A 24,808-nucleotide genomic window follows, 5' to 3' on the forward strand; every position below is an offset into this window, starting at 1 on the left:
ATGAGCTCGGTGGCGTTGGTGGTGGAGCAGTGGGGGCTGGGCATCTGCTCCTCTCAGACCTCCAGGCTGACGTCACCCAGCTCGTGCAGGGCGCTGGACTGTGCGTGTGTCCCTGGTCCCCAACATTCTCTCCCCAGGCTTCCTCATCAGTCTAAAACCACATGGCAAGGTGCCCAGGCACTGGCTCACTGGGCTTCCTGGGCCTTGTAGGAGTCCAGCTGCAGGAGAACAGGCCTGGCTGGAGGCATGGAGCTCGCCAATGGACGCCACAGGCCCCTTCCCTCCCTGTCTCCTTCCTGCCTGTCCCTACTTCCTGTACCCTGCCTCAAGTACCACTTGCAGAACCAGACAGGAGCCCTTCTCACTGCTCAGCCCAAGTTCTGCTGCACCAGAATACACAAATGACGTCACGGTAACAACACAGTGCCGCACCACACTGCCACTGTCACCACGCAAGTCCAGGGGCAGAAGGGACTACTCCGGCCAAAATCCGTCTGAAGGGAAACCCCTGAGGATTTATGTGCACTAAGTGCCAGAGAAGCAAGAGTGAGTCAAAGGGAACTCTGACCAGTTACTACTGACTCCTAAATATCGGAAATACAGCCAATGCCATATCATTAAAATTTTACTTGACATCATAAACCCCCAGGTTTGCAACTAATTTTTAATAATTTAAACCTATATTCTTCTCATCAATTAAAAAATTTGAAATTCTCAGTAGAATATGCTACAGACACAAGCCCACAGAAAAAAATGTCATCCCCAAACAAACATAAACCCTAAGAAGTCAGCCTACAGAGGGTAAACAGCACCTACTTGATGACTGTAAGTTTTGGATCGAAGGAACCGCTGAGCTAGAGCCAGTCCAACAGCACCTACTTGAGAAACAACGCAGGGTCAGTAATACTTTAAAACCTTTCATAACAATGCTAAGATCAAGTTAGCGTCTTCTCTTTTTAAAATGATTTATTTCCACCTGACCAACTAAAATTGATGTAATCGCCAATTAGAGCCTCACACGATTATTTTGCTAATCAATTTATATTTCTATTTAACAGGCCTGACAGCTACTTTTAAAAGAAACATTGTGAAATATTCTTTAATTAAGTAAAGAATTATTTAACAGATAAATATTCTTAATGGGCCTCTCTCGTGGTCTTAAACAAGCTGTGAACTTGATTAACCTCACAATCTTGTTTGGCACAATCGTAACTTTTACAAATGAGATGGAATGGAAGGCTCATAAAGAAGGTGTTAATCACAGAATGCCCTCTCTCCACACAGGGGCTCAGGGGTGGTGCTGGGGAAGCTTCCGGGCACACTCACTGCCACAGAGCACCCTTACCACTCAGTGTCCTCCCTGGTCTCAGGCTGAGGTCACATGCCGGTGGCCACACTCCATGAGTACGAGTGGACAGAGGCCACCCACAAGAGATGCACTGTGGCATCACCCGGGTTAAAGTGTCCACTAAACACCTGCTAGTGTCCGAATTTAGTAGTCAGATTTCATGAGACCATTGAAACCTGGGAGGAAAACCAGTGCTCCCCGGCCGCTCAGGGACCATCAGGGGGACTCTGCTGAGGAGGGAGTTAACCCGCCATGAACCCAGTTGCCCCTCTTTCAAGGACATCAGTTGGTGAGGAAAACAGGCCTAACTGGCACGTGGGCAGAGGAAAGGGGACGTGTCCCCAGCCCCACTCCACGTCGACACCACAGACACAGGCCCTGTACATACTGCTTTCCCACCCACACATGCCTACCGCTATGGTCTGGATGTTTTGACCCCAAAAGTTTCCTGTTGGAGGCCTGGTTCCCAGGACACCAGTACTGGGTGGTAGTGTGGAATTATTGAGAAGCAGAGCCCAGAAGGGGGCCCTGGGATCCCTGGGGTCATTGCCCATAATCAGCATTGAGGGAAAGCCTGAGCCAGCCCCACCCAGCCTCTGGCTCCTGTACTGAGAGTGGCCATTGGCCATGACCACACTCCACAACCAGCCGAGAGCCCCACCCAGTGCTCTCCTGCACTCAGTGGTGGCCACTGCTCCTACACAGGCACCTATCATGGCCACCTACCCCAACTGAGCAGCTGAGGGCCCCACCAGAACTGAATTGATGCAGGGGCCACACCCTTGAACTTGAAATCTGTCCTTCATAGCAAACTGCCTGAGGTATTTCATTACAGTAACAAAAAGCTGACCAACACCAGAAGCGAGAGTGTTGGGTGAAGCCACAAGCGGCTCACGCTGTGGTACGTGGCCATGGCCAAGTCTACAATAAAGTTCAACTTATAAAGTAGGCACAGTAAGAGATTAGCAAATAATAATAAATTATAAGAATCATAATAATATACTCCAATTAAAGTTACATGAATGTGTCTCTCTCTGAATTTCCCATTAAATATTTTCAGACTGCAGGTGACTATGGATAAATGAAACTTTAGAAGACGAAGCCGTGATAAGGGCTAGATTTATTACTCCTCAACCTGTTTCTAATTTTAAATATTAAAACCAAAATGGTTACAAAGGCAAATCTTCTGAGAATAAATTATATCTGGCAACTTAAAGGGAAAATCATAAATATCAGCTTTAAAAGAATCATAAGGATCATATGAAGAATAGAATAAATCTAAATCTATTAATCTGGCAAATTACCTTTCAAGCCAGCAACCAACTCAGCAAATGCCCAAGTAGCTACTGAAAGCTTAAAAGCACAACTCTTATATTCCAAGAAGGGACACCAGAGGTCCACAGGACCATCCCACACCCTAGCCCAAACCACATCTGACATGTTAGCTGCCGTCCACTCCAGCGATGGGGTAGCTGCTGCAGAACTGGCAGTGTGAGTCATTTTAGACACCCCCTTCCACCAACAATGCATTAATCACCAAATTCTCCACCCATGTGAAACAAACTTTAATATTCTTTAAAAGTTTGGGGGGAAGGGGATCAAAAGACCACCACACCACAGCAGGAAAATATTTATAAAGATTCTAACAGCTTTTATTACAAGGTGCAAGATAGCATTTCATCCACCACTCACCAACATCGAACCATCATCTTCTATAAAACAATTCCAGAAAGCTCAAACAAAACAACTAACAGATATGTGTACCCATGATGACTCTCACACAACACTGTTTAGTGTTCAGACTTCACATCACCCCAGGAAAGTGTATCATTTTCTAGTAAACGTGTGGCAAAAAGTCTTCGCTTTATTCTGTTTGCCTATAAACATATCGGAACATGCCTCACAATTAAAAACTTTATTACAGCACTCCATGACATCAATATCTACTCGTGCTTAGTACCAGCCAGTTGTACCAAATACCATAAAATACAAAATGATAGGAAATATAAACATCGATTTGTATTTCAAGTTTATAACGTTTTATTTACAAAAATAAGCTGGGAGGATCAGTGTTTAGGCCCCCATGATATTTCCAGTGGGGGGACTATTTCATACCATTTTTTTCTCTAATAATTTTTAAAGTTGCATTTGAATTCCTTCAGAATTGTATTTGTTGACTAGAAGCTCAGATCGGGGTGGACAGAGGGAGGGAGGCAGAAGGGCAGATCGCCGCCAGCACGTCAAGAATGGCTTTGTGAAGACGGCACGGTGCCTCATGCACTGGGCGCTGCCAGCTCGCAGCGGGACCCCACACCAAGCGTCGCCTGTACAGAAGCTGCAGTCTTCTCTGGGCTCTGAGGACACTCATTCCCATCATGACACTATCGAATGCGACTTCAAGGCAGACACTAAGACATGACTCCGAAGACGGGGTTGTGGCGGCAGATGCTGGGGCCGTACTCCTCATAGTCCTTCTTGGTATGGCAGACCTGAAAGAACTCGGGCTGCGAGAGGTGGCAGTGAGAAGGCAGCCCAGGCGCTCAGAGGGAGACAAGCTAAAGCAACTGCTGGGCACAGAGAACCTCCCGATGCAAACCTCCACGCTTTCTGCAGGCCACTGTGGTCAGGTCCTGCCTCTTTCTCATGCTGAACTAAACAGCAGTCTGTGTCACTTTCACAAGTTCACTGGGGCGTGCTACAGCAGCAGAGCCCTTGCCCCACGTGCGTGAGGCCTGGGTCTGATCCCAGCGGCTCAGGAAAAGAAACATACCCCTCACTGACCTCCAGCACCACACACCAAAAATTTTTACTCAGCCTCCATTTATTTAGGACCAAATATGTGCTGGCATTAAATTAACAAATTTGAGGGTGAAAGAAATCATCACTTGGGAAAATCATTGGAATTAGTGATTAATGAAAGATTTTTTTTTTAGATTTTACTTATCCATGTTATCTGCATCCCAAACAATGATACTTAGTAATTAGCTGTTCAATTTAAATGATCATTAAAATATGTTCGTATCTGACAAAATTAAACATGTGTCTGTTTAAAGCCATATAAGTACAATACTTACTATTTAACCCTCAGAGACAATGTTTATCCAAATTCAACAAAGAATGCAAAACAAAAACCAAAACCCAGAACCATCCAGGAAGGGACTCACCGTGGAGGCCAGCATCGAGCCTCCAAACCACACGGCGTAGCGCTGCATGTGATGTGTTATCACCTGCACCTCCACGGGCTTGGGCTGCAAAATGAAGAGCTCACATTAGTCAAGCAGTGCAAGCAGACCTTACTCTACCAGCTGGCAAGTCGATGGCTCCCTCTGGGCCTTCCCTCCACCGTGAGGGTACGGAAACCTTCCCTCACGTTCATCGCACTCGCCCTGCGGCAGGTGGTCCAGGGACCAAAGCAGATGGGCCAGCAGAGGCCACCACTTACACTAAAGCATCTGAATGGAAAAACACCCTGGCAAGCCCAATGGCTGAGCCCTGCAGAGGCAATTCCAGTGACGAAAGCCAGCCTGCAACACCAAAGGACACAGTCCTTTCCAGCAGCTGTCTCCACGTCAGTGGGCTTCCCTCCTCGCTCTTCTTCCCTAACAAAGCCCAATCTTGGTCAGACATCCAAATGAAGTTACCAGCTAGTTAGGAATTATGCTGGAGAAATCTTGGTTGTTTTAGTTTAATGAGAACATTTCCAAAGATCCCCACTGTCAGCAAAAGGGTCCTGGTCATCACGTTACATGCCCTGAACTCTTAAAACACAGAACGCTACTGGCACTGGGGGCTGCTGAGAGCCAAGACGGCCGCTGCCCTGGTGCAGGGCTCAGTCGTAACCACGGGCCTGGAGTGAGCTCAGGAAGGGCCTCTGCTGCACCTCTGTGTGATGAGAAAGAGCTTCCGGCTCATTCTGAGCTCCAGACAGACACACTCCTGCAGCTCTGTGTAAGGGCAAGTCACCAAGAGGCACTCGCCTCTCCTACCTTTATTCTGCCGCCGCTGAGCTCTTCGCTAAGTTTTAATCTGGCATCCACCACTCTTTTTAAATCTCTCTGCAGTCGACGTCCAAAATCCCTGAACATTGTCGAGCCTCCTGAAAGAACGACATTCTAAAAGACACAAAGCAGAAGGTTGCCCTGGATGAGATCACCTGCCCACCATGTTCCAGGAACTGCTCCATAGCAGAATTCCCACATCCAACACACAGGCAATCCTAGATGAACACACTAACTAGCAAGTCAATGCTACCCAAAAAATGTTATCTACTTTTTTTTCCTGTGACAACCATGTGCTACCAACTGTCCTCTCAGCGCTTTTCTTCACCTCTGTTGCATGCTCCCTCTGGACCCAGCAGAACCCCTGTGAGGATCAAGAAGCCCAAACAAACAGCACAAGCTTCTGGGTGCGGTGGCACACTCCTGTAATCCTAGCAACTCGGGAGTCTGAAGTAGGAGAATCACAAGTTCAAAGCCAGCCTCAGCAACAGTGAGATTCTGTCTCTAAATAAAATATGGAAAAGGGCTGGGGATGTGGCTCAGTGGTTAAGTGTCCCTGGGCTCAATCACCAGTACCCCCCCCCCCCCGCCAAAAAAAAGCCTGCACAAGCTGGCAAACAGACTGAGGCCACCTTATGAACCTTATGAACACTGGATCTTTAGCTGCTCTGCCTCAGTGACTTCTGGGGCAAGGGCTTCCAACTAACTCCTGAACCTTCTCAGTTGGAAGAAAGCACACCCAACTTACCTGGAGAAACGTCAGGTGAGCCATCCCTCTGCCTGCAGAGGCCTGCCAAGTGGCCACATCAGGCACTTGTGTGGCAGTGGGGGCAAATGCCATTAAATTGCCTATCAGAGTTTGAGGATAGAAAAGCTGTCTCTCTAGGACTACAGGATGATGTGTAGAACAATGAAAGTGATCAAGTATAACCTGATTTACCTCCCTTACAAAAAAATGCCATTTGAAGAAACTATAAGAAAAATAAAATAATCCTTCCATCAAAGAGCCAAAAAGGGCTGGGTGCAATGGCGCACGCCTATAATCCCAGCGCCTCAGGAGGCTGAAACAGGAGGATCAAGAGTTCAAAGCCAGCCTCATCAAAAAGCGAGGCCTTAAGCAACTCAGTGAGTCCCTGTCTCTAAATAAAATACAAAATAGGACTGGGGATGCAGCTCAGTGTCAAGTGCCCGAGTTCAATCCTGGTACCAAAAAAAAAAAAAAAAAGCCAAAAAAGCCCTCCTTGAGGTGGTGGAATTATACGCATTCCTCCCTAACCTTCCTACATGACTTGAGTCACTGCAGGACCAACTGCCACCGGGCATTTCTCCCAGCAGCACTCGGTCAGCTCTGTGTCTGAACAGCAAACCCCTCACCAAGTTCACAGGGAAGCAGATGTCTCAAGGAACCAGAGCACCCAGGTTGTAAGTCATGCAACTGGGAACAGGACTCTCCCATTTACTGCTGCCCCCAGAAACAACAGCCAGTACTGGGCAGAAGGGATGGGTTCCCAAGCTGACCCCTGCAACACCAACCACACCAGAGGCACCCAGGATTAGACAGCTGAGGGTAGAGAAGGAAGAGCAGCAGGCAGACAGCCCACCTGCCATCTGGCCTTCCGCCTGGGGACCTTTTCCAGCTCCGCGCTGTGCCTGCAGAGAAGCGTCAGCTCTAACAACCCCCTAACAAGTCCTGGATAACCTGCAGCCCCACGCTCCAGTTGCTGGGTGAAGAGGACGGCCCAAGGCTATCGTAAGACCATGGCAGGGGCCTTGGGAAGCCAAGTGGTCACTGGTGGTCTCACCAACTGTGCTAACAGTCTTTTACCAGTGAGTCTAATGTATTCTTAAGGGAGGGCTTGGCTGAGGGCCAGGGCGAGGTAGGCTCTGAGCCAACCCCCCAGGCTCTCTGCAGAGGTGAGTAGTACTCAGGAAACCCAAGCCCTGACCCATCCCTTGGTGCTTTCCTCAACTCCCAGCAGGGGCGAGGCAGACCCTGGGGCACCTCCGTCAGGGAGCCGACCTAGTGACAGCTGTTGGGGCAAGCACCTGCTGAGGCTCCCTGCCATAGAAGTGGCAGTCTGCCAGCACCCCAGGGCTTCGATGCCAAGATGCCACGTGGGGGGTACTGGGGACTGGTCTCTGGAGTTAGAAGACCCAGGCACAGGAGGGAACCTGCGCTGCAGTCAACCCCTTCTTGGAGAGGCCTTCTGACTCCCCTTTCCACCCAGACGAGGGGCCACAGAGAACCTGCCTCCGTCCTAAAAAACTGCAAACCTGGACTTCCCAAGCCCCATCCTATCTCCAGGTCAACATCATGAATGATCACTGCCGTCCCATCACCACACAGGGAAATCCCTCAGTGCAGCAGGAGACTGCCACTACTGTCAGAGCCCAGAGACCGTCATCCACAGTTGCAGTCAGAGGCAGTCCCTGGTGGCCACACTCATGCAAGATGACACCGAATGGCAAGTCAGGGGAACAATTTTAAATAATGTACAACAGGTTCCCTTTCAGACAGGCATCGTAGCCTATAACACTTCTGGAGACACGTTGGACCTGTTTACTATTAAGAATCACAATTTCAAAGCATTCCTGATACCTTGACCGTCCTACCTTAGGACAAACCTCTAATGGTTCCACTCAATTCAGAATTACGAGAGGGGCTGGGGATGTGGCTCGGTTGGTAGAGTGCTTACCTCATATGCACAAAGCCCCGGGTTCAATCCCCAGCACCACACACACACAAAAAAAAGAATCACAAGAGGTGGGGGAGGAAGCAGGACAGGACTCTGCATCAGCCGAGGTTCTGTTTTCTTTTGTTTTCCTAGAGTGCGCTGCACCACTCCATTCAAGGTTTTCAGGCTATAATTCCCGCAGCCTTGCTCTGGCACGGAAGTCCCAGCTCTGGTCTCCAAACAGCCCCTGTGCCAGGGTCCCTGCAGTGGCTCCTGGGGGCCAGGCCAGTATGGAGGCTCCCTTGCTCCCCTCAGTGTAGAGAGCCACAGAGCCAGGCTCCTGGATTACCACAGAAATGCGTGGGAAGCTTGTTCCTCCCCAGACAACAGAAGACACGGGTCTGCTCTCAATTCCAGCACTGGATACCAACACCATACATCAACAAGAATTTTCTGAGGCTAAACTTGAAACATCCCTTGCTTGTGTTCCTGCGAGGGATGACATGAAAGGCGCAGAGTTCACCTCTCCTCAGGGCTCTGGCTTCACCCTGCCAACCCCACTGGAGCGCTGCACATGCCCCATGTGCTTCCACAAGGGGCCCGCAGGCCACTGGAAGAGGAACCAGCAGCTCACTGCCCTGGCTACTGCGGGACTCAGGATGAAGGACTAGTGGGAGGTCTGAACAATCTCTCCAGTCTCCGTGTCAGGAAAGCAGCCTGTTAGGAAAGCCCCCTGGGTGGGACCACATTGCTCTCGGACCCTGTGACTCATTACAGAGGAGGTGTCCCTCTTTCCCTGGGCTGCTGGGGAGCGCAGCACCCTGGGGGCCTCTCTTGTGTGACTAGACAGGCCCGCGCGATGCGTACACCGTTCTGCCCCTGGTTTCCTGGCTGCACTGTTCTGCCATCCTGGCTTTCTCCTACCCAGATTCCTCCAGCTGTTCCTTCCTTTGGTCCTGCATACACTCTCCTGACCGCCTCAGATTCGCATACTAGAAGGCAGGCAGGCAGGTGGGAGGTGGGGTATGCTGAAACGAAACTATCTTCAGGCAAAAACAGGGTTAACAAGTTCAATGAGACTGGTTTATAAAAAGAACACTTAGTCTTCCATTGGAAGTCCTTCACTGAACAAGCTCGGCAATCTACACACACCAGTGATCCACGGAGGACAACCTACTCCATCCCACAAGCACCTCCTGTGGGGTCAGAGGCACTGAGCTGAAATAAGGCATGCAAGTGACCTGGGAGGGCAGAATCCAAACCTGACCCTGGGGCTTGAGGAGGAGCGGCGACCTACATCTAGAGATTCCTAGAGGCCCGTGGCTGGGGGTATGGCGAGGTGGTAGGGCACCTGCCTAGCATATGAGAGACCCTGCATTTCATCTCTTGGCACTGCAAAAAATAAATTAAAAGATTAAAGGGGCTTGTGACCTCAAAAAGTTTAAAATGCAAAAATCAACCTTTAAGACAGTGTCTCTCATATGGAGATACATTTTAAAAACAGTATTTCAATCTCCTAATACATTTTAGACTTTTAAGAAGGAATTCTATTCACTTCCTACAATTTTTTTTTTAAAAAAGTCATTCTTGAGCGAACCTTGATTCTCACTGCAGAGCGTGAGAGGAGCTGTGAATGTCCGGGGCTGAGTGGACGCGAGGCACTCCTCAGTCTCCATGAAGCCCGGAAGGCAGGCAGAGCCCTGAGCAGCCAACAGCACTGTCCCTCTGGAGTGCCCATAAGCTCTCTCTCACAAGAGTGCCGTGACCGTGCACATGTAGACACCGCCAAGCGCCCCTCAGCAGAGCCATTCAGCAGCAGGCATTCAGCTCAGGAGGACGGCGCCTGTATCACTTCCTCACTGCAGAATGCAGCAGGAGCTCAACCCGTGAGGCTCAGCGAGGACTAGAGCTCACAGGCCACTGCGCTGTCCAGGGTGATGAAGGCACTCCTTTGAAGACAGACCAGGAGGCCACACACACAGTGAAGCCTGAGAACAACATGAGCTTCAACACTGGCCACGTGAGGACAGCCCTTGCCACTGAGAGGACTCTAGAGAAGCCAGGACACTCCAACAGTGATCCCAGGAGTTGAGAAAGTACTCAGCAGACATTAGGGATGTGGTGCAGCAGACACAGCCACAGGCAGGAACGGAGACCCCAGATCAGGGCTCTGAGGCCAGGCACAGTGGAACGGGCCTGCACCAGACACACCGCCAGGACGAACACTGGCCCTTCACACGAGGAGGGAAGAAGATAAAGCACCAGAACTGAGTCAGCTAAGACCCTGAAAGTGGCAAGCGGTGAGACAATACAGTAAGGGACCCGCCTGGCCATGACAGGTGGACAAGATGAAGCAGACACATGGTCTCCCCAACTGTCCCAAGTGGATAAGACAAGCCTCGGCGGTGCCCCAACCACCCGGGGGAAAACACAACGCTCGGTGTCTTCCTGACCATCCTGAGTAGATAAGACGACCCTCAGGGATCACCGTAAGTGGACACGATGGTCTCCTGACCAGATCAGCTCACAGGCTCCGTGAGGCCTGACTGGCTGTCTGCTATGCCCTAAGCCTCTCAGGCTTCCAGGCTACAAGCAGATCTTCTGTCCAGCGTATGGACTTTGCGGTAACAGAACACAGATCAAATGCAAAACTGGGGCCTGGGGTTGTAGCTCAGTGGTAGAGCGCTTGCCTCGCACGCGTGAGGCCCTGGTTTTAACTCTCATCACCACATAAAAAAATAAATAAAGATATAAAAAAATAAGGAAAAAAAAACACAACTAGGTTCACATTAGATCCATGGAGCTATATCAGAACTTCACAGTAATCCTGTCATCCTAGGACAGACAAAAGGTTCTTGTGCACACAGCTCTGTGATCGTTTTAAACCATTCACATCAGTCAAAGCAGGTATCCAAAAAGATACCGGAAGAGAACACGTTTGTCATCAGAAAACTTCAGAGAGGCCAGTTTATCCCAAAACATTAAGAGCATGATTTTAAAGACAGAGAATCTGCAATATGAGACATCATCACATTGCATTTTTAAAAATAGTAAATTAGGCTAGGTATGGTGGTTCAGGAGGCTGAGGCAGGAGGATCACATTTCAAAGCCAGCCTCAGCAACTCAGCAAGCTCCTAAGCAACTCAGTAAGACTCTGTCTGTAAATAAAATATTAAAAAGGGCTGGGATATTGCTCAGTGGTTAAGGCCCCTGGGTTCATTCCCTGGTACCAATTTTTTTTTATTAAAAAAAAATTTAAATGGTAAATTACATCTAGAATAGCCATTTATTTTTCAAGCAAATTTCTACTCACAGGCTAGGGTGTAGCTCAGTGGTGGACTGCCTGCCTAGGGTGTACAAAGGCCCTGGGTTCAACTCCCAGAATCCCAAGAAATTTCTATTCACATTTTTCAAAAAAATCACTGTTAAGAGCTATTTTAATACATTTAAATTCTTTTTTTTTCAAAATAGAAAATTTTAAGTCAATAAGATGATATAATAAATTTTAAAACACTATTCTGAAACATTTTTATTTAGAAATAATATTACATTTAGCATAAGTGACAAACCTTACCACTGGGTAAAGTGTTTTTATTTGCTTTATCAGCAGTGCTTCCTTGCTCCCTCTCACATTTCTTTAGAATCATTTAAAAGTAAATTATACACATCCTGGCAGTGTACTCCTAAATATTTTAGTATGTGTTACTAAAATGGGAACCTTTCTCTTACGTAATCGCAGTACGATTATCACACATATACTAACATTATTATAAAACTTTAATCTACTGCTCCTATTCAGCTCTTGTCATTGGATCTATTAATATTCTTTATAGCATGTTTTTCTCTCCAGGCCAGGATCCAGTGTGAGGTCAGGTTTTGCAATTACTTGTCTCATCTCTGCAATGGATTTTTTAATTAAAAAATAATTCACCAGGGTATGAAAATAAGTGTTCATCATGATAGTTCAGAAGCACGGCAGGATCGTGAGTTGCCATCAGAGGCATAACGTATGAGCCGTTTTCCACAGAAGCAGCGTTGTGCATGCTGTGGTCAGATGACTCAGACAAAGTGCCCAGGTGCTCTAGGAGGAAGGAGAGTCTTTCTCAGAGGAGCGGTTGGCGTGACTGGCACCCACAGAGCTTCTACTTGTTCTGCACACACTGATTCACGTCATAGACACATTATTTGAAAATACACAATGGATTTAAATATGCAGGTTAAAACTATAGAATTTCTAAAACAGAATATTTAAAACTTTCATATTGGAGTAGGCAAAAATAATTTAGAACATAAAAAGCATGAACAATTAAGGAAAAACACTGATAAACTAGACTTTTTACATTCTTCAAAAGATATGATTAAAAAATTAAAAACAAACAACAGACTAAGAGAAAATTTCTGCAATACCCACATCTGACAAAAGACTTATATTCAAGATATATAAAGAACATTTATAACTCAATAAGATAAATCAATAAAATTTCAATAAAAAAATACATAAATGGACAAAAGATTCAGTCATTTCACAAAAGATATACAAATGACCGATAAGTACACAAAAAGGCAAGACACTCATTGTAATTAAGATCATACCAACAAAATGCACCACACGTCAAATTTAGGCTAAGATATGAACAAAGGACTCTCATAGGATGGTGGTACAACCACTTTGGAAAAAGCTGGGTATTTTCATAAAATTAACTATATGTACTGTGTGACAAAGCAACTACACTCCTAAGTATACAGTCAAGGGAAACAGAACATATCCACAGACCTTTGGATACAGAGCCAAATGTTCATAACAAGTTTTTTGTAAGAACCAAAAACTGGAAACAACCCAAATGTCTTATCAGCAGGAAAATGGACAAGTTGTGCCGTAGCCATTTGCTGGAGTGCTACTTAAGCAAAAGAAAGTGATGAACTGACTAAGGCATCTCACAAGCATTAGCTGGATAAAAGGCCAGTGGTCCTAAATGCACAACAATCCCAAAAGGCAGTGCTTGCTGCAAAAATATATAGGCAAATAACTTGCAAACTAGGAAAGCCAGAGAGCAGAGACCACTGCGAGCATGAAGAATCTGCTGGCCTGGCCCTGGCTGAAGGAGGCATCTACTACCCTTGAAAGAACACTGCAACAGCTCTACTGGTCATGGGCACTGCTGCAGGCATTTCTGCAAACCAGACTCTTGCATCTTCCCACCACACTGCCCCATTCTTCTAAGAAGGGTACTAGAGCACAGTGAGATCCACGTGCTCACCACCACACTCACACTAGTCCACAGTGCCTCCCTTCCAGGTATACAGCATGCAGCCCCAGCCTGCTGGTGACCCATCTGTGAAGTGGCTCTCAGCACACAGGCTAAAGTCTGCAACCACTGACCCTAGACTTGCCCTTGGCACCGCTGCCCACCTGTCCACCCATCTGCCTGTCAGGATTCCAAGAGAGTGACAGTTCCCGACCAAATTGCAAGCCGAGTGACGTTATCTCCCTCAACCATTTCTCCCAGGACATCCTTCAAGACCTCTCACTGTTCTGATGACCCTCCTCAGACATACTTCAAAACTGAACAACAAGTCTCTTACAATGTAAGCCCTCCCCCAACAAAACACAGCCCCATCCACACATCACAGTCTCAGCAGAACAGAACACAAACTCTAAGTTAGTGACACGGAATCCTGCCCTTGGGGTCTGTTAAGGTAAAACAATCTGCCATCCCTTAATATGCATGGTGTGTGGCCATAAAAAGCTCTTCATCCAAAGCAGTGGGAACAGAGTGCAGAAACTCAGTCTCCTGCCCAAGCCCACTCCTCAGCCAGCATGCAGAGGCCACACGCGCAGCCTAGGGACAATGAGGCCCACGCTCCGAGCCCAGCACACCTTTGCTTCTGTTCCCGTTTCACTTTCTCCTTAGCACCTACTCTCACTGCTTTACTGTCTGCTGCCCTACACAGACGTGACCTCCAATATGGCAGGGATTTTGATCCTGTTTTGGTCGCAGCCAATCCTACAGCGTCCAGAACCACCATCAGGAGATGGCAGGTCCCATAAACATAGATCAGAGAATAAATGAATAAATGGACCTTGCAGGGCCTGTGAGACACCATGATCACTCTCCCTGGGTCCACCTCCACTCAGCCAGAGCCTCAACTTCTACCCTAGACCTTCAAAAAACCTTCAGCCAAAGGGGACTTTCTCACTCCTTTCATGTCTGCAATGTACAGTCTTTGTTAGAGTCTTATGATAAGAGGTAAAAACTCAAAGAGCACTAATCTGTAAAAGTCAAATCAATTTATTAAAAATATAACATAATTTCTCCCTTCCTCCTCCATGGAATTAATTCAAATAAGAACATAGTTTTATAAAACTATTCTATCAGAATAAACTAAAACTGTAGCATTTTCTCTGAACTAAGTCTAAACTGGTGTTCATTTCAAACTTGTAGACTGTAGTATATGTCATGGACTTGCTCATATACTACCTTAGATTATTCACTAGATTTTTATCTCTACAAGTCTTGCTTCTTTTAACTTGTAAGGGCCTCTTCATTTATGATCAATACTAATAAGTGTCAGTGACTGTGCTGTTTCTTATCCCACGTAAACATCACAACAACATGCTGAAATAGGTTTCCGTAGCCCCATTTTGCAGATTAAAACACTAATGGCTGAATAACTAGTCCAAAGTCACAAAGCTAGGAAGCTGCAGCCCCGCCACTCCAGACCTCCCACACAACTGGCCCCGGGATTAAGAGAACAGCAACATCTACTAGTATTAATGTCACACATCACATCTACTGCATAGTAAGTGCTATGCTTTCAACCTTTACAAGGGCTACCTAATTACACCCTCCAATAACACCCAGCCTGCAGCTGGGGAAGCAGAGCCTCTGAGAGGCTAGCACTGAGATGCTAGGAAGGGGCTCAGTCAGTGTGAAAACCCAGGCTATGCACCTGTGGAGCTGCCGCAGTCCGGCTGGGCACAAATCACGAGCCACTCACAGCTTTGTAGATTCAAACAGCAATTCTTTATTTCTGATCTCACACCGGCCGTCTACAAACACATTCTGGGGAAATCCACATTCTCTGCCCAAATCCACACCTCCACTGGGCTTCTGTCTCCCAAAAATACTGTCTGAATCCCTAAGAACTCAAGAGGAACTCAGGCAGCAGGATACGCCCTATTCCCGGCAGGAATAATCTTCCTAAACCGGGAACGCCCTAAACTCGGATTATCCTAAACCGGGAACACCCTAAACACGGATCCGCCCTGGTCCTTGAGCAAGGTCACCTTCCAGGAGTTCTTCCACTAAGCAACATGGGGGTACGCTGGCAAGGAAATTGTCATACCTACTTGGCTAATGGCTCCCAGCATCTCCCCCCTTCTGATTAATTAAACAACAAGTAATGTGGCTTAAGGACCATGCCTGGTAGGTTGTCCAATTCAACATATGGTTCTTACCCGTCATCGGAAAACTGACCTTTAGGCGTCAGCCTCCTGTCTTAGGTTGATACCACTGCAACTGGATCATACCCGTCACTGACTACCGGTCCAGCATACAGCTATACTTGTGGATAGGTCTATGCACCAGTGCGGGGGTGAGGTTCTTTGCCTCACCTTTTTGGGAGACAGAAGCCCACGGCAGAGAACGTGGATTTCCCCAGAACGTGTTTGTAGAGGGCCGGTGTGAGATCGGGAATAAAGAATTGCTGTTTGAATCTACAAAGCTGTGAGTGGCTCGTGATTTGTGCCCAGCCAGACTGCGGCATTGAGCCTCTACTCTAAAAAGACAATGACATGGGGCTGAGGATGTGGCTCAAGTGGTAGCGTGCTCGCCTGGCATGCTTGCGGCCTGGGTTTGATCCTCAGCACCACATACAAACAAAGATGTTGTGTCCGCCAAAAACTAAAAATAAATATTTAAAAAAAAAAAAGACGATGACATGACAGTTAAGACTGATCAAGATGCTTTCAACAAAAGCCAAATCTCAATGTGATTCACTCTAAAGGCAGTTCAATTGAGAAAACAAAATGATTCCTTATCATTAGATCAGAAAATTTCATGGGTTAGGGTTCTACCCATTAGAAATCTTCTGGAAAGGCACTTTCCCAATACTCAATTTCCCTCCCACAGGTCCACTTAAAATTTTGAGGGGAAATCCAAATGTATTCAAAGACCCAGTGAGCCAGGTAAATATTGTAGTCAGAAAGTTATTTGCTTCATTCAAGACAGCAAATTCTCAAATCAGAACCATCTGAATCAAAAAATCTTAATTACAGACTCTCACATAGCAGATTATGTCCCCCACCAAAAAAAAAAAAAAAAAAAAAAAAAAAATGTGTCCTGGTAGAAAAATATCAGAACCTAAATGTAGGAAAAGAGCTGGTACTGAGAAGGCACATCAGACCTCCCTGAAAATGATGTTTTTGAAGAGTTTTAATTACTTAGGAAAGTGCTTATGACATAATGCCAAGGAGTATGTCATAAGATAGAAAATATTATCAAAACACAATACATCTATGTACCTGTTTATACTTCAGGACAATAAAAGAAAAAGATATAACGATAACAGTGATTACAGAGTGACTTCTGCTTTTATCGAAGTTTTTGTAATATATCCCAAGATGATCAGCAAAGGAATACAGTACTTAATTTATGGAATTATTTCTACATGTCATTTGTTGTACGCTTGGATGATCTTGAAATATAACCAAAAGCTGGACGCAGTGGTGCCCACCTATAATACCAGTGGCTGGGGAGGCTAAGTTGGAGGATCGCCAGTTCAAAGCCAACCTCAGCAAAAGCTAGGTGCTGAGCAACTCAGTGAGACCCAGTCTCTAAATAAAATACAAAATAGGGCTGGAGATGTGGCTCAGTGAATGAGTGCCCCTGAGTTCAATCCCTGGTACCAAAAGAGAGGGAGAAAAATATAACCAAATAACTCATTCAAACAAAAACAATGTACTGAAATATTTAAAATCTTACCACACCTAAATAAAGATCAAATAATTCAGGAAATAATAAAAAAAATTTGTACATCTAAAATCTTCTAAAATGAGTAAGAATTTTAACTTAGAAATAATGATCTTTGGCCATATACAGAATCTAAATTTCCTACCCTGAACCTGGGTTTTACAAGGCAGTTCTCCAGCGGCCCTCCTCTCTGTTCAGGGGCTCTGAATCCTGACTGGTCAAGTGTACTTTGGCTTGGTGCAGAGACATCATCTGCTGAAGTTCAGTGTAGTGACTGGACTTTTTCAAGAGCCAACAACAAGTACAACAGTACCTCACCTTCCTGTGTAGATGTCTACCTCAGGACGTCAGATAAAAGCCTCCATGTTAAATCACCTCTGCAAACGAGAAGGTCCCGCCTGCAGCTGGCAAGAGAACACCCAGCACACCACGCATGAACCCCACACATAGTCTGTCAGCCTCCTAAAATGTGAGTCAGAAAGATCTAAGATAAAACCCACATAAAGAGCCAAGCTCATTTCTTTAATATCTAATACGATATAAAAACAAAACTGCCGACTCCTGTGATGCCAAGCGTATCTGTGCTAGAGGCCCAGTGTGGTAGACACACAGTGCCACCTATCAGCCACCGTGTGTAACTGTGGGCATGACTACTCAGCAGACTAGGGGTATGGCTCAGGGGTGGAGCACTCGACTAGGGTGCAGGAGGCCCTGGGGGTTCAACCCCAAGTATCACCCCCTCAAAAAAAAAATAAAGACACTTCAGATGAATCGCCTTCTCATCTCTCACTAGACGCCCCAATGCTACAGGTTACACTACCAACTCTGTGAGAAGCGTGTCATTGCTGCATTGTGTTCTTTTTTAAATAATAATATTTTATTAGTTGTTCTTAATTATACATGACAGTAGAATCCATTTTGATAAAACTATACAAGCACAGAATATGTCTTATTCTAATTAGGACCCCGTTCTTGTTCTAGAAAGTTTATCTTTCTCTAGGAACAAAAGGTTTTTAATTTTAGTTTAGTTTTTTTTTTTTTTTTTTTTTTTTTTTTCAGTGCTGCAAATTGAACCCGGGCAGGAATCATCCCCAAAGCTCTCTTCCTTGTGACTCTTTTTCCTTCAACTCTGTGATTGGGGCTCTGCCCAACTCCTCTCTCAAGACTGTCTATCTGTTGGTGGTGCCACTCGGCCCTCACTTGGGGGACCTCTCTATGACAGCTGTCTACCCTAGCTTCCACTTTTCTTCTCTTCTCCTAGAGACTGCTCCTTCTTGGCCCCTGCCATGGTCAATTCTATGTGTCTACTTGGCCAGGCCACAGAACATGCTGATTTAACCAAACCTAACCTAGTGTTGCCGAAACAGTACGGGGTAGTTGTGGCTAACATTAAGTAACACCACATGGTAGGGAATGACCCACCAGGCTGAGGCCTTAAAAGCAAAAGCTGAGGTTTCCCAGAAGAAAATTCTGTCTCAAGACTGCAGTGCCCTTTTCCAAGACGGCGAACTAGAGGGAGGCTACATTCCAAGCAAAGGTAATACTGTTTCTCTGAGAAGCAGCCATCACTGCCCACCGACCCCCTCATGTTCGCCCCTCATTCATCCACCACAATCGCCCACCTCCTGCCAGCATATCACCTGCTTTTTGAGCACAGACCACCTAACATCTGCCATTTGCCTGCCTCTTGCCTGTGCATCACTGGCCTTTCACCTACCCAATGCCTACCGCCTGACGTCCACCCGCCAATCGCCCGCCGTAAGCCTGCAGACCACCCGCAGAGGGCCAGCAGATTCCCCGCTGCCAGCTGCTGCCTGGAAATCTGTTGTCACAGTACCCACAGGGTTGGTTACAAGTGGCAGCCACCACCTTGGGACACCCGCCAGGGCCTATAGGTTTGCCTCCGCCACTGCTGCCATCTTGGGGACACGGCTGCCTCAGTCTGGGGACACTGGCCAGGGCCTGGAGATATATTGTCAGGGTACCTGCAGGTCTGGTTACACCTGAGGTCCTTTTGTCTGGTGTGCTAGTGGCTAACATCTGACTGCCTCTTTGCAGGGTCGCTCCTTTGTGTGAGCATATCCCTGTTGGTCTCTCTGCAAGCTGAAACAGCACTGAGATCTTGGTACTACAGCAAAGCAGAGCCTTGGGAATCTGAATCCCTGGTTCATCAGACTGCAGCTGGGTTTGCGTGGGCCAGTCTGGGTCTGACAAGCCTGTGGAAAGCCAGCGACTAGGGACAGTTCCCTGGGGGAGGTCGGGTTGGAGAAACTGGAGGAAACCGAGCTCTCTCCTGCTCAGGGAGCCCGGAAGTGCACAGGGACAGAGGGGCTAGCTACAAGGGGTGGAACTAGTGGAAGAGGGTATGAGAACATCTTGCTATTGGCTGGCCCACACAATGGGAAGACACACAAAAGACATGAAAAAAACAAAGGAACAAAGTACCTCAAACAAACCAAGATGTTCCAACAATAGAATGCAGACAACACAGTGTAAGAACTGTCAGAGAAGGAGTCTAGAAGGTACACAGTGAGACTAATCTTCAAAATAAAGGATGGTATCAGAGAGAAAATATAGGAAATGAAAGATCACTTAAATAGAGGCAGAGATTATAAAAAGGAATCAAGAAGAAATCCTCAAAATGAAGGCAACAATAAACCAAATTAAAAATTCAATGGAAAGCATCACCAACAGACTAGACCACTTGGAAGACAACCACACAGAGAAGATGATAAGAAACCATGAAGAGAACTTCCAAGAAATATAGGATAACAGGAAAAGACCAATTTTAGATTTATTGGAATAGACACAGGTGTAGAGATACAAACCAAAGGAACACACAATCTTTTCAATGACATAATATCAGAAAATTTCCCAAACCTAAAGAATGAAATGGAAAATCAACCACAAGAGGCTTACAGGATCCCAAATGTACAAAATTACAGCAGACCCCCACCAAGGCACATTTTAATGAGAATGACTAATATACAGAATAAGGATAGAAGTTTAAAGGCTGGAGAGAGAAAAAAATCATCTTACATAGAGGAGGAAACCTATTCGCATTTCAGCTGACTTCTCAACCCAGACCCTCAGTGCCAGGAGGTCCTAAATAACACACATGGAGCTCTGAAATAAATGAATGCCAACAGAGAATTTTATATCCAGCAAAATTAAGCTTCAGATTTGAAGGTAAAATAAAAACCTTCCATGATAAACAAAAGTTAAAAGAATCACAATCAGAAGCCTGCATTACACAACATCCTCAGCAACATATTCCATGAGGAAGAATGGGAAAAATGAAAACCAAGAGAGGGAGGAACGACACTAAAGGAAAGGACAATCAAAGGAGAAACGACGTCAAGCTAAAAACAAAAAATAAACCAAAAATACGAATCATATCTCAGTTATAACCCTGAATGTTAATGGCCTAAAGTCATCAATCAAAAGATAAAGACTGGCAGACTGGATTTTAAAGAAAGACCCAACAATATGCTGTCTTCGACAGACTCATAGGAAAAGACATCCAGACTGAAGGTGAAAGGTTGGGAAAAAACATACCATCCACATGGATTGTGTAAAACAAGCAGGGGTTTCTGTCTTCATGTCAGAAAAAGTGGACTTCAAGCCAAAGTTAGTGAGAAGGGACAAAGAAGGACACTTCATACTGCTTAAAGGAACCATACATCAACAAGACATAATAATCATAAATATTTATGTCTCAAACAATGAAGCATCTACATTAATCAAACCAACCCTTCTCAATTTCAAGAATCAAATAGACCAACACAATAATACTGGGTGACTTTAACACATTTCTCTTAACACTGGATAGATCTTCCAAACAAAAACTAAATGAAGAAACTATAGAACTAAATAATACAATCTTAACAGACATAGAGTATTTCATCGATCATTGACCGAAAATACACTTCTCAGCAGCACATGGATCTTTCTCTAAAATAGACCATATGTTATGCCACAAAGCAACTCTCAGTAAATACCAAAAAAAAAAAAAAAAAAAAAAAAACAGAAATACTACCTTGCATTCTATTAGATCATAATGGAATGAAACTAGAAATCAACGATGAAATAAAAAAATAGAAGCTACTTCAACACCTGAAGACTAAATAGCATGCTATTGAATGACGAATGAACTGCAGAAGAAATCAGGGAGGAAATTAAAAAAATACTTAGAGGTAAATGAGAACACCAACACAACACATCAAAATCTCTGGGACACTAGGGAGGCAGTGCTAAGAGAAAAGTTCACTGCATTGAGTTCACACATCAAAAGAATAAAAAGTCAACAAATAAATGACTTAACATTACATCTCAAAGCCCTAGAAAAAGAAGAACAATCAACCTCAAAAGCAATAGAAGACAGGAAATAATTAAAATCAGAGCTGAAATCAATGAAACTGAAACAAAAGAAATAATTCAAAAAACTGACAAAAGGAAAAGTTGGTTCTTTGAAAAAATAAATAAAATTGATAAACCCTTAGCTACACTAACAAAGAGAGAGAAAACTCAAAATTCATGATGAAAAAGGAAAATCACAACAGCTACTACTGAAATACAGAAGATAATAAGAAACTATTTTGAAAATTTATACTCCAATAAAATCTCACAAGACATCAACAAATTTCTAGAGACATGTATGACCTACCCAAACTGAATCAGGAGGACATACACAATTTAACCATTTCAAGCAATGAAATAGAAGACACCATCAAAAGCCTACCAACTAAGAAAATCCCAGAATCCCAGACGGATTCTCAGCCAAGTTCTGCAAGACCTTCAAAGGAGAATTAACACCAATACTCCTCAAAGTATTTCATGAAATAGAAAAGGAGCAGACCCTTCCAAACTCATTCTATGAGGCTAGTATCACCCTGATACCAAAACCAGACAAAAACACATCAAGGAAAGAAAACTTCAATCAATATACCTGATGAACAAAAACACAAAAATTCTCAATAAAATTCTGCCAAATCACATAGAAAAACATATTAAAAAGATAGTGCACCATCATCAAGTGGGTTCATCCCAGGGATGCAAGGTTGGTTCAATACACAGAAATCAATAAACATAATACATCACATCAATTGACATAAAATCAAGAATCATATCTCAATAGATGCAGAGAAAGCATTTGACAAAATACAGCACCTCTTCATGTTCAAAATGCTAGAAAAACTAAGGATAATAGGAAGATACCTCAACATTATAAAAGCTATCTATGCTAAGCCCAAGGCCAACATCATTCTAAATGGAGAAAAATTGAAACTATTCCCTCTAAAAACTGGAACAAACAAGGGTGCCCTCTTTCACCACTTCTATTCAACGTAGTCCCTGAAACTCTAGCCAAAACAATCAGACGAAAGAAATTAAAGGAATACAAATAGGAAAAGAAATTGAACTATCACTATTTGCTGATGACATGATTCTGTGTTTAGAAGATCCAAAAAATTACACAAGGAAACTTCTAGAACTAATCAATGAATTCAGCAAAGTAGCAGGATATGAAATCAATACCCATAAATCAAATGCATTTCTATACATAAGCGATGAATCCACTGCAAGAGAAATTAGAAAAAACACCCCATTCATAATAGCCTAAAAAAAAAAAAAAAAACTTGGGAATCAATCTAACAGAAGAGGTGAAAGACCTCTACAATGAAAACTACAAAACACTAAAGAAAGGAATTGAAGAAGATCTCAGAAGATGGAAAGATCTCCCATGCTCCTGGAGAGGCAGAATTAATATAGTCAAAATGGCCATATTACAAAAACTGTCATACAGATTTAATGCGATTCCTATAAAAATTCCAATGACATTCTTCACAGAACTAGAAAAAGCAATCATGAAATTCATTTGGACCCAGAATAGCTAAGGTGGCATCACAATACCAAACCTTAAACTATACTATAGAGCTATAGTAACAAAAATGGCATGGTATTATACCAAAATAGACTGGTAGACCAATGGTACAGAATAGAGGACACAGAGACAAACCCACATAAACATGGTTATCTCATACTAGACAAAAGTGCCAAAAACATACATTGGAGAAAAGATAGCCTATTCAACAAATGGTGCTGGGAAAACTGGAAATCCACATGTAGCAAAATGAAATTAAACCCCTCCCTCTCACCCTGCACAAAAAAATAACTCTAAGTGGACCGAAGATTTAGACACTAGAACAGAGACCCTGCACCTAATAGAAAAAAAAAAAAAAAAGCAGGCCCAAATCTTCACCATGTCGGCTTAGGACCTGACTTCCTTAACAAGAAGTAAGATCAAGAATCAATAAATGGGATAGATTCAAACTAAAAATCTTCTCAGCAAAGGAAACAATCAGTAACATCAAGAGAGAGCCTACAGAATGAGAAAAAATCTTTACCACACGCACATCAGATAGAGCATTAAACTCCAGGATATATAAAGAACTGAAAAAACTTAACACCAAAAAAACAAATTATCCAATCTATAAATGGGCTAAGGAACCAAACAGATACCTCACAGAAAAAGATATACAATCAATCAACAAACATATGAAAAGATGTTCATCATCTCTAGCAATTAGAAAAATGCATATCAAAACTACTTAAGATTTTATCTCACTCCAGTCAGAATAGAAATTATCAAGAATACAAGCAACAATAAAGGTTGGCGAGGATGTGGGAGAAAAAGCATACCCATGTATTGCTGGTGGGACTGCAAATTGGTGCAACCACTACAGAAAGCAGTATGGAGATTCCTCAGAAAACTGGAAATGGAGCCTCCATTTGACTCAGCTATCCCACTCCTTGGTTTACACCCAAAGGACTTCAGATCAACATACCACAGTAATATAGTCATGTCAATGTTTATAGCAGTTCAATTCACAATAGCCAAACTACAGAACCAATCTAGATGCCCTTCAACAGATGGATTTTAAAAATGTGGTACAGATATACAATGGAATATTACTCAGCCTTAAAGAAGAATGAAATTATGGCATTTTCAGGTAAATGGACAGAACTAGAGAATATTATGCCAAGTAAAATAAGCCAATCCCCAAAAAAACAAAGGCCCAATGTTTTCTCTGATAAGCAGATGCTGATCCACAGTGGGGCAGGGGGGCATGGGAAGAATGAGGAACTTTGGACTGTGTAGAGGGGAATGAGGGGAGGGAAGGACGGTAGAATGAGACAGACACTATTACCTTTATACATGTATGATTACACTCCTGGAGTGACTGCACCACACACAGCCAGAGGAAGGAGAAGTTGTGCTCCACTTTTGTACAATATGTCAAAAATGCATTCTACTGTCATGTATAACTAATTCAGGACAAAAAAAGAAAAGACAAGAACCACAGTGCCAACTCCTGCCTGGCCTACCTGTGTGCCCTATAAATTTTGGACTCACCAGCCCCTTGATCATGAGCTAATTCCTTAAAACAAATTTACAGATACACAGACAGACGCAGAGATAAGATATGCCTACAGTTCTGATTTTATGGAGAAGAGTCATTGGTACCGCCTTGGGTCACCTTTCTCTGCCAATCCCAAGGGTTGTACATGCTGCCACCTCCCCTCCCCCACCTTGATGCCACCTCCCCCTGCTGCCACCCCCCTCTCCTCCCCCTTGATGCTATCCTATCCTTTCGCAAACCTGCACGTCTATCCACACACTGATGACACTCCACTGGCTCCAACCAGCCCACATCTTCCTCGGAACTTTCAACCTACACATGCAACTCAACACTCCAGCAATAAGAACTCCCCGCTAACCCCTCCAGGGGGCTCCCCTGCTCCCATACACCTCCC

At 44.6% G+C, this 24,808-nt stretch overlaps 1 protein-coding gene across 2 annotated transcripts in view; it reads right to left on the minus strand.

The window, feature by feature from the left end:
• Nucleotides 1-3,002: 3,002 nt before the first annotated feature.
• Actr3b (actin related protein 3B) overlaps nt 3,003-24,808 on the minus strand; it is a 77,037-nt gene continuing 55,231 nt past the window's right edge. For both annotated transcript variants that reach the window (XM_076859409.2, XM_076859399.2), the window contains 3 exons: nt 5,335-5,460; nt 4,513-4,596; nt 3,003-3,852 (listed from right to left, as the gene is read on the minus strand). In XM_076859409.2, coding sequence (XP_076715524.1) covers nt 3,757-3,852; nt 4,513-4,596; nt 5,335-5,460 — 306 coding nt within the window. In that variant the 3' untranslated portion in view covers nt 3,003-3,756. The remainder of the gene's footprint in view (nt 3,853-4,512; nt 4,597-5,334; nt 5,461-24,808) is intronic.

This window comes from Callospermophilus lateralis, chromosome 1, assembly GCF_048772815.1.
Source record: "Callospermophilus lateralis isolate mCalLat2 chromosome 1, mCalLat2.hap1, whole genome shotgun sequence".
Classification (NCBI taxonomy): Eukaryota; Metazoa; Chordata; class Mammalia; order Rodentia; family Sciuridae; genus Callospermophilus; species Callospermophilus lateralis.